The 17,978-nt window shown below is 43.5% G+C and overlaps 1 protein-coding gene across 2 annotated transcripts in view; it reads right to left on the reverse strand.

Annotated features, from left to right (window-relative positions):
* cers3a (ceramide synthase 3a) overlaps nucleotides 1-17,978 on the reverse strand; it is a 108,860-nt gene that overhangs the window by 81,257 nt on the left and 9,625 nt on the right. Inside the window, exon 2 of one of the 2 annotated variants that reach the window (XM_080214484.1) lies at nucleotides 5,537-5,710. In XM_080214484.1, coding sequence (XP_080070610.1) covers nucleotides 5,537-5,709 — 173 coding nt within the window. In that variant the 5' untranslated portion in view covers nucleotide 5,710. Of the gene's footprint in view, nucleotides 1-5,536; nucleotides 5,714-17,978 lie in introns of both variants that reach the window. The other variant, XM_080214485.1, reaches the window with a different exon arrangement.

The following is a 17,978-nucleotide window of genomic DNA, read 5'->3' on the forward strand; positions in this document are numbered from 1 at the left end:
TCCTTCTCTTTTTGAATAATACATTAGTATTTTTCCAATCCACTGGAACCTTTCCCGTGTCCAGGGAATTTTGGAATATTACAACCAGTATCTCCACCATCACTTCCTTTAAAACGCTAGGATGTAGGCCATCAGGCCTGGGGGCTTGTCTGCCCTCAATCCCAATAGTTTGCTGAGTACCTTTGCCCTAACAATGTTGCTTGTTCTAAGTTCTATTGCCTCTGACTTGCCCGTTCCTATAGGAATGGTGCTAATGTCCTCCACCGTGAAAAGTATTGATTTAACATCCCTACCATTTCAGTGTTCACAACTATTAACGCTCCAGTTTCATCTTCCAAGGACCAACATTCACCCCAGAGACTCTATTCCGTTTTATACACCTATGGAAGCTCTTGCTTATCCTTCTTGATATTTTGTGCTAGTTTTCTTTCATTATTTACCTTGGCTCTTTTTATTACATTTTTAGTATCCCTTTGTTTATGTTTGAAAGTTTCCCAATTTTCCAATCTGCCACTGGCCTTTGCAATATAGTACACCTTAGTTTTTGTCTTTATATTGTCCTTCATCTCCTTGTTTAGCCATGGATGTTTTTTACCCTGCTTACCATCTTTCTTCCTCACTGGGATATATTTTAGTTGTGAGAAATTGAGTATCTCCTTAAACGACTGTCACTGCTCATCCGCTGTCCTACCTTTTAGCCTTCCTGCATATTCTACTCAGGCCAAATCTGTCCTCATGCCGATGTTTAATTCCAGAGCGCTAGTTTGGGACTCCACATTCTCACCCACCCAAACTGAATTTTGAATTTGATCATATTATGATCACAACTTACCAGAGGATCCTTAACTATGAGGTCATCAATTAGACCCTCCTCATTACCAACTCCAGACTAGCCTGCTCCCTGGTTGGTTCCACAACATACTGTTCCAAGAACCAATCTCTGATACATTCAATGAACTCTGCCTCCAGGCTACTCTTCCCAATTTGATTCTTCCAATCTATGTGCAGATTAAAATCATGATGTGGATATGCTGGCTTTGGACTGGGGTAAACACAGTAAAAAGTAACAGTAAAAAGACTTTTTACCAGATTAAAATCACCCATGATTATTGCCGTACTTTTTTTGCAAGCCCCCAGTATTTCCTGGTTTATACTGTGCCTCATTGCAGAACTACAGCTTGAGGGCCTATAGATTACTCCTACTAAATACTTCTTTCTTTTGCTATTTCTTATTTCTACCCAAACCAATTCCACATCTTGATCTCCCGTGCTTATGTCATTTTTCATTACAGCACTGATTCCCTTCAGCAGCAAAGCTACACCACTTCCTTTTCCTTTCTGAAATGCTGATTACCCATGGATATTCAAATCATAGACCTGGTCTCCTTGTAACCATGTCTCAGTAATCGCCACCAAATCATACCCTTTTGTTTCTATTTGTGCCATTGACTTATTAATTTTGTTTTATAAAAAAGCAAACTTTATTCATGACACAATTTTAAGTGTAACTATTAACATCGAACAATCTTTAAACATGAAAAAAAATTCTTAATTTTCAACTTATCACTATTTCAGTTCCAATTAAGCAATATTTCTACTAAAGACTTAAACCCCACTTTAAATATAGTTAGCAATCACAGATTATACTTGCTCTGACTTTGGTAACAGCTATGAAGGTTCCAGGGAAAATCTGCAGAGGGAAAGTTTTAAAAGAGTGAAAGCAGGGCATCGGCTTCTAACTTTAACCAGCTCTCTCCAGCAACTGAGTACAGAAAAAAACTAGCTCCTCCCACTTCCAGTATCACATGATTGTAGGACCCTGTTATACCAAACTCACCCTCCATTACTCTAATCAGAAAAAAGGGGTAATTTCTCATTTATAAACAAAACATAATTAACTCGTTTCTAAATAAATACCACAGGGTTAAAATGAGTAATTATCCTGCTTTACAGCATCTGTTGCATTCCCTCCAGATATACCAACTACTTTAAGAAAAAAAGCTGAACTCTAAACACTCTACAGAAACATAAAATCATTAATAGCAAAATATCATCATACAGCCTTCATCTGTAAGCTAAACTGCTTTCTCAAAAGCCTTTTCTCTCTGCTACAGACCCAGAACTGTACATAAACCACATCATCACATGGACTGCCTGTCAATCACTCTGAAACTTAAATACACAAAAATAACTAGATTGCACTACTACCAAAGACAGCAATGAAAAGCTGAAAGGATAACTTGAGTGGAATATTGTATTGTGACTTTTAGACCTGATGATTATTAAATCTGTTGGTTTATGGACACAGATATTAGATTACCCAAACCTATCATATTGCAATATTCATAAAATTTTATAAACATTCCTTTTTAGAATCTCATATAGAATCCCTACAGTACAGAAGGAGGCCATTCGACCCATCAAGTCTGCACTGACAACAATCCCACGTAAGACCCTCTCCCTTTGTCCCACGTATTTACCCTGCTAGTCTTCCTGACACCAAGGGGCAATTTAGCATGACCAACCCATCTAGCCCACATATCTTTCAGACTGTGGGAGGAAACTAGAGCATCCGGAGAGTTCTGAAATGAACTAATTACTGGTGACATCCCATTCGGAATGACAGCCGTGCACCCGATTCTGTGATCTACTTCCCTCTCCGCCTCGCTTTCCTCTTCCCTTCAAGAGCTCACTAAATTGACCCCACTGCTTTGAGGTTTTATTTGCTTTGCATTCCAGCTTGAATGGTTTGGAGAGTTGAGGCCACTGCAATAGTGGCTGCTTGCTCCCATTCTGGGCCTGAGCTCCACAGTGTGTGCACTGTGGGAGATGTGCTGAATAATACCATATTCATTCAGTGTCACTGTCTACCCATCACTGAGGGCAGTGTTGTGGGAGATCTATTCATTTAAAGAAAGATACTTAATTTCCAAAACAGCCAAATTTCTGACAAATTTCACTTTGCTTTTCATGTGTGAAATGTGGATCAGACTGTATGCGTTATAATTTCAGGGCTTATCTGATATGTGCCCACAACAAAGGCAAAGTTAGAGAATTATCACCTTTAATGGTTTTCAGATGATGTTTATTCAGTCCAAGCACAATCAGATTTCAGACCTGATTATTCTACACAAATAGCAGTAAAAGATGATATCAGTTGATCAAAGCAGAAGCAAACTAATCACTCCTTTAGGAAGGTGGTTACACCACAGGCTAAAAACATGTAGACGAAGAAGGAATGGGTGGCAGCCAGGAAGTCTAAGAGAGCAAGGTAGGGAGTGCAGGAGTCCCCAGAGTTGACCGCATTCACTAACTGGTTTTCCATTTTGGATATTGGGATGGGAGGTGGGGAGAGTGGAGTGGGATAGGGATGAGGGTGGTGATGGTTCCTCAGGAGAGTGCAGCAAACACCAGCTCTGTCGCATCACAGGTGTCTCAGCTGCACGGGGAGGGGTGGAGGGGGAGAAAGCAGAGTGGACAGCAATAGTGACAAGGGACTTAGTAGCTAGGAGAATGGTTAGGCATTCCAACGAACGTAGACGCAACTCCAGGATATATATTTCCTCTCTGGTGACAGGGTTAAGGATAGAGAGTGGTCAATTACACAACCCGCTCCTCTCCCCATCCTTACAGTATATACCTTATCCTGTTTTCTTTGCCTTCAGCTGTGCTGAAGAGTCATCCAGACTCGAAACGTTGGCTCTATTCTCTCTCTACAAATGCTGTCAGACCTGCTGAGATTTTCTAGCACTTTTTATTTATGTGTCAAGTCATTGAGCACGTTAAAAACAGAAATTGATAGATCTCTGGATATAAGCATCAAGGAATATGGGGATAGTGCAGGAAAGTGGTGTTAAAGGTAGATATCAGTCATGATATCATGGACAGAGAAATGGCAGATGGAATTTAATCCAGATAAATGCGAGGTGATGCATTTTGGAAGAAATAATGTAGGGGGGAGTTATATGATAAATGGTAGGACTATTAAGAGTATAGAAACACAGAGGGACCGAGGTGCACAAGTACACAAGTCCTTGAAGGTGGCAGTACAGGTGGAGAAGGTGGCGAAGAAAGCTTATGGTATGCTTGCCTTTATAGGAAGGGGTATAGAGTATAAAAGCTGGCATCTAATGTTGCAGTTGTATAGAACGTTGGTTAGACCGCATTTGGAGTACTGAGTCCAGTTCTGGTCGCCTTACTACCGGAAGGACGTGGAGACCCTGGAGAGAGTGCAGAGGAGGTTTACCAGGATGCTGCCTGGTAGGGAAGGTCTTAGCTATGAGGAGAGATTGGGCAAATTGGGGTTGTTCTCCCTGGAAAGATGGAGAATGAGGGGAGATCTAATAGAGGTGTATGAGATTATGAAGGGTATTGATAGAGTGGACAATGGGAAGCTTTTTCCCTGGTTGAATACAAAAATCACGAGGGGCCATGGGCTTAGGGTGAGAGGGGAGAGGTATAATTCAGATGTTAGAGGGAGATTTTTCACGCAGAGGGTTGTGGGATCCTGGAATGCACTGCCAAGTAGGGTGGTGGAGGCAGGCATGCTAGAGTTGTTTAAGGCTTACCTAGATAGGCACATGAGCAGACTAGAGATGGAGGGATACAAAAGATTGTTCTAAATAAGGATCAAGAGCCTCAGGACATTCCTGGGAATCAATAGATCCCTATGGGCCGTCCAACATATTTTATGGCTCACCTGTCTTACGTTTGAGCTTCTGGGGATCTTCTGTGAATGTCTGTATAAGCTGTGTATGTTTATTGATGTCTTTTTTTTTAACATCCACAGGAGATTCGGTCCGCCTTGTTGGCCAACAAGGGGCATACACGCGGTGGGTCGTGCGAGGGCTGCTCTTGGATGTTGCTTCAAGAGTTGCCTAGTGCTTCACGTCATTAGTGTACACTTAAACTGGACCAACTGACGGGCAACATGACAGCTCAGTGACTATCACTGTTTGCTGTGCAGACACATGGACCTGGGTTGGATCTCCGACTTGGGTCGGTGTCTGTGGGAGTTTGCACATTCTCCCCGTGCTTGCATGGGTTTTCTCTGGGTGCTCCGGTTTCCTCCCACACCCCAGAAACGTGCTTTTAGGCTGATTGGTGTTAACATATTGTCCCTAAATTAGACCTCCCTTAATCGGGCACACATATAATTCTCTAAATTTGCACCCCTTTATTGTGGAGTCCAAGAGGCGTAGGCAAAAGTCATAGGTAGAAGAAGGATTGGAATGAGGCATTCACTGGATGTTAAAATGGTGGCGCGGGCTTGTTGGGCCAAAGGGCCTGTTTCCTGTGCTGTGTTGTTCTTTGTTCTATGACCTAACAAATGTACAGAAGGCTCAATGGGCCGAATAGTCTACTCCTGCTTCCCCAAGGGTAGGCCCACCACAACTGTGGTGTATGGGAGTAGGCAGTCATTGGTTGCAATGGTGCTTTGTGAAGGCCCTCAGTATGTCTCCTTATATCATCAACGGAAGTTCCATGTGCTCTTGTCATAGATACTACAGGAAATGGCAAAGTAAAAGGGCTTTACCTTTCAAAGAAGCGTCGAGCTACCAAAAGAAGAATAGCATACAGGACTGTGACATATAAATGGGAGACCTTAGCATAGACGTAGCCCTCTTGATCCTCGAGATCGGCCCAGGTTAGATTTCGGGGAAGCCAGAGGTGATCCCACCAAAACCAGTCACTCAGTGTCTGTAACATTCTGCTGGAAATAAACAACAATTAATTAATTACTCATTTTAATATTGCATACTGCATCATTACATAGGACCTACACAGTCTTCAGATTCTATTAAATATTTTTCTCTGGCCATGTTTGCTGTAAATATGGCCAGTGAACATAATCAGTCTCTACTCGATTCAGATACCCTGCTCCATACTCAGGGCACATGGATAGGGAATTATTGTTAAAAGCTCTCTCCTTTTATTAAAATTTATTTATTAGTGTTAGAAGTAGGCTTACATTAACACTGCAATGAAGTTACTGCGAAGATCCCTCAGTCACAACACTCTGGCACCTGTTCAGGTACACTTAGGGATAATTTAGCATAGCCAATGAACCCTAACTGGCACATCTTTTGGACTGTGGAAGGAAACCAGAGCACCCGGAGGAAACGCACGCAGAGATCGGGAGAACATGCAGACTCCACATAGACTTTCCCGCAAGCCAGGAATTGAACTCAGGTCCCTGGTGCTGTGAGGCAACAGTGCTAATCACTGTGCCACCGTGCCACCCTAAACCCTGTCGCAATAGTATTGCTCCAATCAACTTCAAAAGAAACTGATGCCTCACACACCAGGTTCGATTCCAGCCTTGGGTCACTGTCTGTGTGGAGTTTGCCTACTTCTCCGTGTCTACTGCATTTCCTCTGGGCGCTCCTGTTTCCACCCACAGACCAAAGATGTGCGAGTTAGGTTGATTGGCCATGCTAAATTGCCCTTTAGTGTCCCAGTATGTGTAGGTTAGATGGATTGGCCAAGGTAAGTGTGTAGGGTACAGGGATAGAACAAAGAACAGTACAGCACAGGAAACAGGCCCTTCGGCCCTCTAAGCCTGCGCCGCTCATTTGGTCCAACTAGACCATTCTTCTGTATCCCTCCATTCTCAGTCTGCTCATGTGACTATCCAGATAAGTCTTAAACGATCCCAGCGTGTCCACCTCCACCACCCTGCTTGGCAGTGCATTCCAGGCCCCCACCACCCCCTGTGTAAAATATGTCCCTCTGATATCTGAGGGAGAGGGGGAGGGCCTGGATAAGGCACTCTGTTAGAGAGTCGGTGTAGACTCAATGGGCTGAATGGCCTCTTCTTCACTGTCAGGGTTCTATGAAAATAGTGTCATTAGCATTTACATTTGTTTGCACAAAGGATTGAAAGTTTCAAACTGTCTCTATGAGAGTGAATAGTTTTCTAATTCTCTTTCTTTACAATACTTTTTCTGAATTTCAAACAACGACCTTTTTACAGGTGTGCTGGGAGCTGCCAGTCCATGAATGGTGAATGGGAAGGCAGTGATGGGAAGACTGCTTCCCTGAATTTTATAAAGTATCTGCGCTCGCTGGATTTCGACCCTAGTGTGGTTTCCTGTATTTCAGATGAGCTGAATCACAACAATAGCAGGACGAAAATCTGGAATTGCAAAGGAATCACAGAGAAACCTGATTCTGGACTCAAACAGCTCAGCGGCAAATACTCCTCATATCAATTCACAATAGTGGCAAAAACATACTGGCAAAATGAGGCAGGGCTGCTGAATTGAGAATCGAGGAGCATTTTGTTAGACTGCTGCAGTGTGATGAAGTAAAAAGTCTCACAACACCAGGTTAAAGTCCAACTAGTTTATTTGATAATAAACCCACAAGCTTTCGGAAACACTGTTCCTTCGTCAGGTGTGTGGAAAGTGTGATGAAGACACTGGTTGTCAGTGGGAGGGGATTGTTCTCCTGTTACAGATTATTCCACTGACCGAATGGAATCTGTCCGACCGCAGTGAGGATACACATTTTACCTTCCATTTCCAACATACAAACCGAGGAATTTGAATAATTCCCAGGAACATTTACAAATTGCTCTCTCTGTGGTGAGAACAGTAGCAAATTCAGAATAGTAATCCAGAGGGCTAGACTCAGACTCCAGACAGCAAAGCCCCCAAACATCCTGAAATGCCATCTGGTGGAATTAAAACTAAATTAACCAATCAGAAATTGAAAGCCAGTCTCGGTAACGGTGGCCATGAGGTCACCAGATTGTTGATTCACGAATGTCTTTTAGGGAAGGAATCTTCAATCCTTATCTGGTCTGGCCTTCCAGAGCCACAGCAATTGTTTGACTCTTAACAATTCTCTTAAATGGCCTCACAAACCTAGAGTCACCTAGAGATAAACGGGGATGGATTACCCGGCATTAACCTAGATACCAAAAAGGTACATCCTGCCCAGTCACCTGTGGAAAATTGTCCTCACGACCATGGATCCTTTGTTGAGCTCCTCAATTGTAACTTTATCATTAAGTTGGGGTTTATAAACTGTTCCTATGATAATTGCACATCTCCCTTTAATTTCTAGTTGATTCCATAAAGTCTGATGATGTTCCACAAAGTCTCATTGCACTAGGTCAAACAGGGGCACAAAAACCACCTGATGTCTGGCTATCATTGACATGATATTGAGGAAAGATATTAGCATAGATGAGCTAAAATCTGAATGGGTCAAATTAAGAAACAACAGGGCAAAAAACATTGGTGGGGATGGTATACAGACCACCAAACTGTTGAGTAATGCATTAGACAGGAAATTAGAGATGCATGTGTTAAAGGAACATCTGTGATTATGGGCAACTAAGCTGCATATAGACTCGGAGTGTCAAATTAGTCACAGTACAACAGGGGAGAAATCTCTAGAGTGCGTACGGGATGGTTTTTTGGATCGATATGTTAAGAAACTAACAAGGGACCAGGCCATCTTGAACTGGATATTGAGCACAGAGAAAGGATTAACAAAGAACAAAGAACAACACAGCACGGGAAACAGGCCCTTCGACCCAACGAGCCTGTGCCACCATTTTAACATTGTACTTTTCCTCTTCCATCCTTGACCCATGTCTATGCTTATGGCACCCACACTGGAAACCACATTGAGGGGAGAATAATTTAGGGACAATTTGTTACACCAATCAGCCTAAGAGCACATCTTTGGGGTGTGGGAGGAAACCAGAGCACCCAGAGAAAACCCACGCAACCACAGGGAGAATGCTCAAACTCCCACAGATACTGGCCCAAATCCATGTATTTGCACAGCAAACAGTGATAGTCACTGAGCTGTCGTGTGCCCATCATAATTGCCCATTAGTTGACAATCTAGTTGTGAGAGAACCCTTGGGGACGAGTGACCATAATATGGCAGAATTATTTATCAAGGAGAGTAGTGATGTAGATGATTCTGAGACCAGGGTCCTGGATCAGAATAAAGGTAACTATGATGGCATGAGGCATGAATTGGCCATGATGGACTGGGAAACATTACTGGAAGAAAAGACAGTGGACAAGCAAGGCAGGCATTCAAGGAATGAACCCCAGAAGTTGTCTATTCCTGTTTGGCACAAACGTGGTAAGGAAATTGTGACCAAACCATGGTTTACAAGGGGGAAATTAGAGATAGTATAATATTTAAGGAAGTAGCAAACAAATTGGTAAGAAAAAGCAATAAGATTGGGAGCAGTTTAAAATTCAGTTTAAAATTCACCAAGAGAGTAATGAAGAAGGAAAAATAGTGTGTGAACATAAGCCAGCTTGGAACAGAAAAACTGACTGTAAAATTTTCTGTAGGCATGCAAAGATAAAAAGATTGACAAAAATGAATGTAGGCCCCTTACAATCAGAAACAGGAGAATTCATAATGCAAAATAAAAAAACGCCAAAGAATTAAATTTGTACTTTCGTTCAGTCTTCACAAAGGGAGATATGAATAATGTACCTGATGTTCTGAGAGAAACAAGTTTGAGTGAGGAGCTAAAGGACATCAGCATTAATAGAGAAATGGCTTTGGGGAAATTGAAGGGACTGAAGATGGATGAATCTCCAGGTCCTGATAATCTTCATCCCAGAGTACTTAAGGAAGTGGCTCTGGAAATATTAGATCCATTGGTGGTTATTTTCCAAAATTCTTTGAATTCTGGATTAGTGCCTAAAAATTGGAAAGTAGCTAATGTAAGCCCACTATTCAAAGAGGGAGGGAGAGAGCAAAAAAAGGAACTACAGACCAGTGAGCTTAATGTCGGTGTGGGGAAGTTGCTAGAGTCCACTATGAAGGACTTAGAACATAGAACATAACACAGAATACTACAGCACAAACAGGCCCTTCGGTCCACAAGTTGCACTGATCATATCCATACCTACCAGGCCATATCTGTAACTCCCAATCCCATTAAATCCCATGTACTCATCCAGAAGACTCTTAAAAGACCCCAGCGAGTTTGCCTCCACCACCACCAAAGGCAGCCGATTCCACTCACTCACCACCCTCTGAGTGAAAAGCTTACCCCTGACATCTCCTCTGTACTTGCTCCCCAGCACCTTAAACCTGTGTCCTCTTGTAACGACCATTTCAGCCCTGGGAAATAGCCTTCAAGAAATCACCCTATCTATACCTCTCAACATTTCATAAACCTCTATCAGGTCGCCTCTCAACCTTCGTCTCTCCAGGGAGAAGAGACCTAGCTCCCTCAACCCATCTTCATAAGGCATGCCTCCCAATCCAGGCAACATCCTTGTAAATCTTCTCTGCACCCTCTCAATAGCTTCCACATCCTTCCTGTAGTGAGGCGACCAGAACTGTGCACAATACTCCAAGTGGGGTCTGACAAGGGTCATATAAATTTCTAGCAGAGTTGACCATTAAGAACCAATGGATGTAATCTATTTAGACTTTCAAATGGCTTTCGACAAGGTCTCACATAACAGACTACTATGTGAAGTTAAAGCACTTGGGATTGCAGGTAATGTCTTGAGATGGAGAGAAAGCTGGTTAACAGATAGGAAGCAAAAGTTAGCATAAGTGGGTCTTTTTCTGATTGGCAGTCAGTGACTAAAAGGGTTCCACAGGGGTTTGTGCGAGGACCTCAACTGTTCATAATTATATATGAATGGTTTGGAAGAGGAAACTGAATGTATCATCTCCAAATTTGCAGATGATGCAAAGTTGGCTGAGAGGGTGACCTCGGGGGAGGATGGAAAAATGCTCCAGTGTGATTTGGACAGCCTGTGTGTGTGTGTGGGCATGTGCATGGTGGATGCAGTATAATGTGGATAAATGTGAGGTTATCCATTTTGGTAGTAATAATAGGAAGACAGATAATTATTTGAATGGATGTAAATTGAGGGAGGTGGATACTGAGCGAGACCTTGGTGTCCTCGTGCATCAGTCATTGAAAGTAAGCGCACAGGTACAGCAAGCAGTGAAGAAGGCAAACGGCATGATGGCCTTCATAATGAGAGGATTTGAGTGTAGAGATAGGATGTTTTGCTGCAATTGCACAGAGTGTTGGTGAAGCCATCCTGGAGTATTATGAGGAGTTTTGGTGACCTTATCTGAGGAAGGATGTCCTTGCTTATAGAGGGATCGGAGCGAAAGTTTACCAGGCTGATTCCTGGGTGGCAGGATCATCATATGAGGAGCGACTAAGTCGGTTAGGATTATACTCACTGGTGTTCAGAAGAGTGAGCAAGGATCTCATAGAAACTTCTAAAATTCTAACAGGGTTGACAGGTTGATTCAGAAAGAATGTTCCTGTAGGCAGGGGTGTCCAGAGCTAGGGGGTGTAGTTTGAGGGTTGAAAATTTTAGAAATGAGTTGAGGAGAAATTTCGTCACCCAGTGGATGGTGAATCTGTGGAATTCAGTACCACAGTAAGAAGTTGAGGCCAAAACTTTCAAGAAGAAATTAGATATAGCTCTGGGGCTAAAGGGATCAAGGGATATAGGGGGAAGGTGGGGGATCAGGATATTGAATTTGATGATCAGCCATGAGCAAAATGAATGGCGGAGCAGGCTCAAAGGGCTGAATGGCCTCCAACTGCTTCTAGTTTCCATGTTTCTGTCACCCTCCCTCAGCTGACTTCCAAGAGAATGTCAGGAGTGGAGATGTTCGCTGATGACTGAACCATGTTCAGCACCGTTCATATCTCCTCAGATACTGAAGCAGTCTGTAGTCTACATGCAGTAATACTGGAACAACACTCAAGCTTGAGCTGATAAGTGCAAGTGACATTCAAGCCACATAAATTCCAGATAATACCCATCTCCAACAAGAGGGAATCTAACCATCTCCCTTTGAGGTTTTACAGCATTACCATCTCTGAATCCCCCACCTTCAACATCCTGGGGGTTATTCCCAACCAAAGACAAAAATAAAGTGGCTACTGGAATGTGTCAGATCTAGGTATCCTGCAGCAATTAACTCACCTCCTAATCTCCAAAATCCTGTCCACCATCGACAAGGCACAAGTCAGGACCATGATGGCGTATTCTCCACTTATCTGGATGAGTGCAGCTTCAACGACACTCCAGAAGCTTGACATCATCCAGGATAAAGCAGCCTATTCGATTGGCACCCCATCCAATATCTTAAACATTCACTCCCTCCACCACTGATAGTCAGTAGCAGAAGAGTGTACCATCTGTAAGATGTGCTGCAGCAACTTGCGGTTCCTTCAAAAGCACCTTCCAAACCTACAACCTCTACCACTTAGAAAGACAAGGCCAACAGACACATCGGAACACCATCACTACCTGGAAATCCAAGACACACACCATCCTGACTTGGACCTTCACTGTAACTGGATCATTCTTTCAACTCCCTGACTAACAGCACTGTGAGTGTACCTACACCAAATAGACTGCAGCGGTTTGAGAAGACATCTCACTACCTCCACCTTTCAAGGGGCAGTTAGAGGTGAGCAATTAGTGCCAGCGACGGGCACCTCCCATGAATAAATAATAAAACACTCTGCAGATTCACATTTGTTGCTGAAGACTGTATTCATTGTGAGAAATATCAAAGTTACCAATCACCAAATTCATTTCAGGTTTGAACTTTGATTTGTGGTTTAGATTTTAAAATGTCCACCACTCAAACCAATTATGAGTAAAACAAACAAATTCCAATTCCGATCAGTAAGTAAACAGCAGGTACCACACTGGGCTGAGTGTAAGATTAAACAGAAGGCCAGAAACTCTGAAAGGACTGGGTGTGGCCACACAGAGACTGCATCACGCCGTGACACATTCTCATTGAAGAGCTCATGACAAAATGTTAAACTTTTATGCTGGTCCATACCAGCAGCTCTCTGAGGGCTGTGGGTCTCCCCTAAGAGTGAGCCAGGTCCAAACCTAAGTGAGGCACAAATAACAGACCAATTCACAGCTGTTGCTCAAGAGGGGCTTCAGTGGGAGGTGGTGGTTGGGCGAGGAGGGCATTACAGAGAAAGATAATGTTTCTGGAGGGCCAGGGCACCTGCAATCAGGACTGTTGCCACATCAGTCTGGATGAAGAATTACGTGATTGTTCCCTTTGGCCTTGAGTGTCCACGCTCTCAGAGCTGCGTGCTTGAATCACAATTACTTTGCATTCTTTAATCCAACACCTGTCCTGTACTATCTGCTGCCTCAAGAAAACTGCAGAGTATCCAGCTCAGCAACTGCAGCTGGAAGAATGACATTGAAACAGTCCCCTTTGACTCTTTATCGCAGAGGTCATGGAGGTTCTGGGTATAGAGGAAAAGCAGCAAAAGGTGACATTCCAAAGGCATCACCCCCCTCATTCTCATTCTTTGTCTTTTTTGGGAGATTTTAAGTAAATCCACATCGGATTCTGAATTCCGCTCAAAGAAATTGAGTCTTTTTCACCAAAAACTGATATTGCAGCAACTGATACTGACAGTGTAAATAAGGAGAAATAATTCCCCTGTCTGCTAAGAGGAATGGTAAACAGAAACACAAAGTTAAAATTACTGCCAAAGGAACCAGAGGGCAGAGGCAAGGAGGATTGCTTTTGAAACTTGGTGAATAATGACATTCTGCCTGACTGAAAAGTAAACTCTTCTTTCTCAATCTGTTTGAAGCTTTTGGCATGTTTTAACCACACCACATCTCCAACCTCTCTCTCAGCTGTTGTCCAGCTGGGTGGGACTGCTCTCACCTGCTTCCATTCTTATTTATCTATTGTAGCTATGGAATCATCTGCAATGTCTTCTCTTCCAGCTCCCTGACCATCACCTCTGGTGTCCCCTCCCCAAGGATCAATTCTTTCCCATTTCCTATTTCTCATCTACACGGTGACACCACCTGGAAAAGACAGTGTTATTTTTCTGTTCTTTCACGGGATGTGGGTGTCACTAACAAGGCCAACATTTGCTGCCCATCCCCAACTGCCCCCCCAGGGGTCACTTTGAGAGTATTTAAGAGTGAACCACATTGTCATGGGTCAAAAGCCACATGTAGGTCAGGCCAATCATAATGGCAGATTTCCTTCCCTAAAGGAAATGAAGGGGATTTTGCAACAATCAACAAGGTCTTTGTGATCATCATTATAGACTTTTAATTCCAAATTTTTATTGAATTCAAATTGTATCATCTGGGATTCGACCCAGGGTCCCCAGTGCATTACCCCGGCTCTCTGAATTACAAGTCCAGTGACAACACCACTGCACCACCAAATCCCCTAGTTTTCATATGGATACTGACAACACCCTATTCTACTTCAGCATCACCTTTCTCCATTCCTCTATTGTTACTGAATTACCAGACTTGCAGTACTGGAGGAACACAAATTCCTTCCAATTAAATAGTTACTGCCTTCAATCCCAACTACAGATGCATAGATTGGTGTCAAATGAATTAATCATGGCATAAAAATAGAAAATGCAGGTAAGACTCAGCAGGTTTGGCAGCACGTGTGAAGAGAGAAGCAGAGATAACCTTTTTGAGTTGAATGAATCGTGACAATTGTGAGGAACAATATGCATCATTCACTCAGTGCCACTTTGAGGGAGATGCCAGCTGTAACATGAAACCAAGGCTCAATGTGTCCTCTCAGGTCGTTGCAAAGGGTTCTGTAACATTATTTAAAGAGCAAAGGAATTCAGCTAATCCGTCACTGGAAGGTAATACACTCCTCATTTCCATCATAACCTCTCCCACTTTGGCATTGTCAATATTTATCCTTCACCAAGGTCACTGAAACAAATTATCACATAAGAACATAAGAACTCGGAGCAGGAGTGGGCCATCTGGCCCCCCACCCCCCGAGCCTACTCCACCATTCAATAAGATCATGGCTGATCTTTTTGTGGACTCAAATCCACTTACCCACCCGCTCACCATAACCCTTAATTCCTTCACTGTTCAAAAATTTATCTATCCTTGCCTTAAAAACATTCAATGAGGCAGCCTCAACTGCTTCACTGGGCAGGGAATTCCACAGATTCACAGCCCTTTGTGTGAAAAGTTCCTCCTCAACTCAGTCCTAAATCTGCTTCCCTTTATTTTGAGGCTATGCCCCCTAGTTCTAGTTTCATCCACCAGTGGAAACAACTTCTCTGCTTCTATCTTGTCTTTTCCTTTCATAATCTTATATGTTTCTATAAGATCTTCCTTCCTTCTTCTGAATTCCAATGAGCATAAGCCCCAGTCTACTCAGTCTCTCCTCATAAGCCAACTCTCTCAACTCTGGAATCAACCTACTGAATCTCCTCTGCACCCCCTTCAGTGCCAGTATATCCTTTCTCAAGTAAGGAGACCAAAACTGTACACAGTACTCCAGGTGTGGCCTCACCAGCACCTTATACAGCTGCAACATAACCCCACTGTTTTTAAACTCCATCCCTCTGGCAATAAAGAACAAAATTCCATTTGCCTTCTTAATTACCTGCTGCACCTGCAAACCAACTGTTTGTAATTCATGCACAAGGACACCCAGGTCCCTCTGCACAGCAGCGTGCTGCAATATTTTCCCATTTAATAAGTCCATTTTGCTACCAAAATGGATGACCTTACATTTACCAACATTGTATTCCATCTGCCAGACCCTCGCCCACTCACTTAGACTATCTATATCCCGTTGCAGACGTGCAGCATCCTCTGCACACTTTGCTCTTCAATACATCTCAGTGTCATCTGCAAATTTTGCACTTTGCCACCAACTTCAAATCATCTATGTAAATTGTAAACAATTGCACTCCCAACACTGATCCCCGAGACACACCACTAGTCACTGATCGCCAATCAGAAAAACACCCATTTATCCCCAATCTTTGCTTTCTGTTAGTTAACCAATCCTCTATCCATGCTAATACATTACCCATAACACTGTGCATTTTCATCTTATGTGGCAGTGTTTGGTGTGGCATCTTGTCAAATGCCTTCTGGAAATCCAGATACACCACATCACATAGAATCCTGCAGTGCAGAAGGAGGCCATTCGGCCCATTGAGTCTGCACCGACCACAATCCCACTCAGGCCATATCCCCCTGACACTAAGGGGCAATTTAGCATGGCCAGTCCACCTAACCCACACATCTTTGAAATGAAGGAGGAAACCAGAGCACCTGGAGAAAACCCATGCAGACACTGGGAGAATGTGCAAACTCCACACAGACAGTGACCCAAGCCGGGAATCGAACCTGGGTCCCTGGTGCTGTGCGGCAGCAGTGCTAACCACTGTGCCACCCTCTATCTAGTTCTTTATTTCATTGTTATTTGTGGGGCTCTGCTGTGCGCAGACAGTTTGCAATTTTCACCTTCGGGATGTCAAGGTTGGGGAACAAACTGTACAAATGGAAGCTTTTTCTAGAATTTCTGATGCTCTGTGCCTGTGGTCACAAAACAACTGCAGCCTGATGGGGTTGAAGCCCTTTCAGTTGGTGAAGGGGGTTAGTGTTTGAGAATAGTGGGTAGGGATTATGTCACCAACAGTGTCCTGTGTTAGAGAATGCACACAGGGGTGGCACTGCGGCACAGTGGTTAGCACAGCTGTGTCACAGCACCAGGGACCCGAGTAAAATTCTGGCCTTGGGTCACTGTCTGTGTGGAGTTTGCACATTCTCCCCGTATCTGCATGGGTTTCCTCCCAGGTGCTCCAGTTTCCTCCCACAGTCTGAATGACGTGCTGGTTAGGTACATTGGCCATGCTAAATTCTCCCTCAGTGCACCTGAACAGGCACTGGAGTGTGGCAACTGGGGGAATTATCACAGTAACTTCATTGCAGTGTTAATGTAAGCCTACTTGTGATACTAATAAATAAACTAAACTTTAACAGTTTGTGCCCTTCTTGGGCTGCTGAGTGTGTCCATAGACACTGATGAGTTGAGAGGTCTGAGAAACAAGGTCTCTTGTAAAACACAATTGAGCTGCAGGTTGGCTGCTTTGCAAACAAGCCCTGCATTTGTATCCCATTGCAAATCTACAGACTGAGTGCCTCAGATGGTAGCTAAAATCCCTCAATCCTGAAACTATTCTTCATTCTGCTCTCACCGTCCCAGAATGCAGACATTCTTTTGGAAAGTGTGATGATAGACCTGGGGATAATGCTACAAAGCTTCAGCATTATTTTCCTATTTTGCAGTCACATCTCTATTTACGAAGCTAAAGGGTGGCAGAATGGTTATCACTGCTGCCTCATACACCAGGAACCCAGATTCAATTCCAGCCTTGGGTGCCTGTCTGTGTGAAGTTTGCACATTCTTCCCATGTCTGCATGGGTTTTCTTTCCTCCAGGCAATCTGGTTTCCTTCTACAGGTAGATTGGCCATGCTAAGTTGCCCTTCAATGTCACAAGATATGTAGGTTAGATGCATTAGCTATGGTAAATGTCCAAGGTAACAGGGATAAGGTAGCGGAGAGGGTCTGAATCAGCGCAGCCTCGATGGGTTGAATGGTCTTCTTGTGTACTGTAGGGACTCTTTGATTCTGTGAACGTTCTTTATGCTTTCCTGGGTGGAATGATGGTGTGAAGTGAAAGTCGCCAAAGTCCCAAAGGAGCATCGGCCAATCTCCCCTTTTGAGAGGGAGAGCTGACTGATGGTTATTTAACCCAAGGGTCACACAAGTCAGGTGAGGAAAAGGTTAAGGAGACGGGTCTTAACCTCAGTTGGTATGGGAATTGAAACCATTGTTGGCGACGCTTCACATCGCATACCAGCTAACTGAGCCCCTGCTGTTGGTGTAGTGGTAATGTCACTCTACTGCTAATTCCAAGGCTCAGGTTAATGCTGTAAAGTACACGGGTTCAAATCCCACCTGGGCAGCTGGTGGAATTTGGATTCAAGTAGCGAATCTGGAATCTAAAGCTAATCTCATTAATGGTGACAAAGAAATTATCAATTACTGGATAAAGCCATCTGGTTCACTCATGTTCCCACTTGGGGTACTGTGCGCAGTTCTGGCCGCCTCACTACAGGAAAGATATGGAAGCTAT

The sequence above is a fragment of the Carcharhinus amblyrhynchos genome, chromosome 28 (genome assembly GCF_965287045.1).
Source record: "Carcharhinus amblyrhynchos chromosome 28, sCarAmb.v2.hapA, whole genome shotgun sequence".
In the NCBI taxonomy this organism is placed as follows: Eukaryota; Metazoa; Chordata; class Chondrichthyes; order Carcharhiniformes; family Carcharhinidae; genus Carcharhinus; species Carcharhinus amblyrhynchos.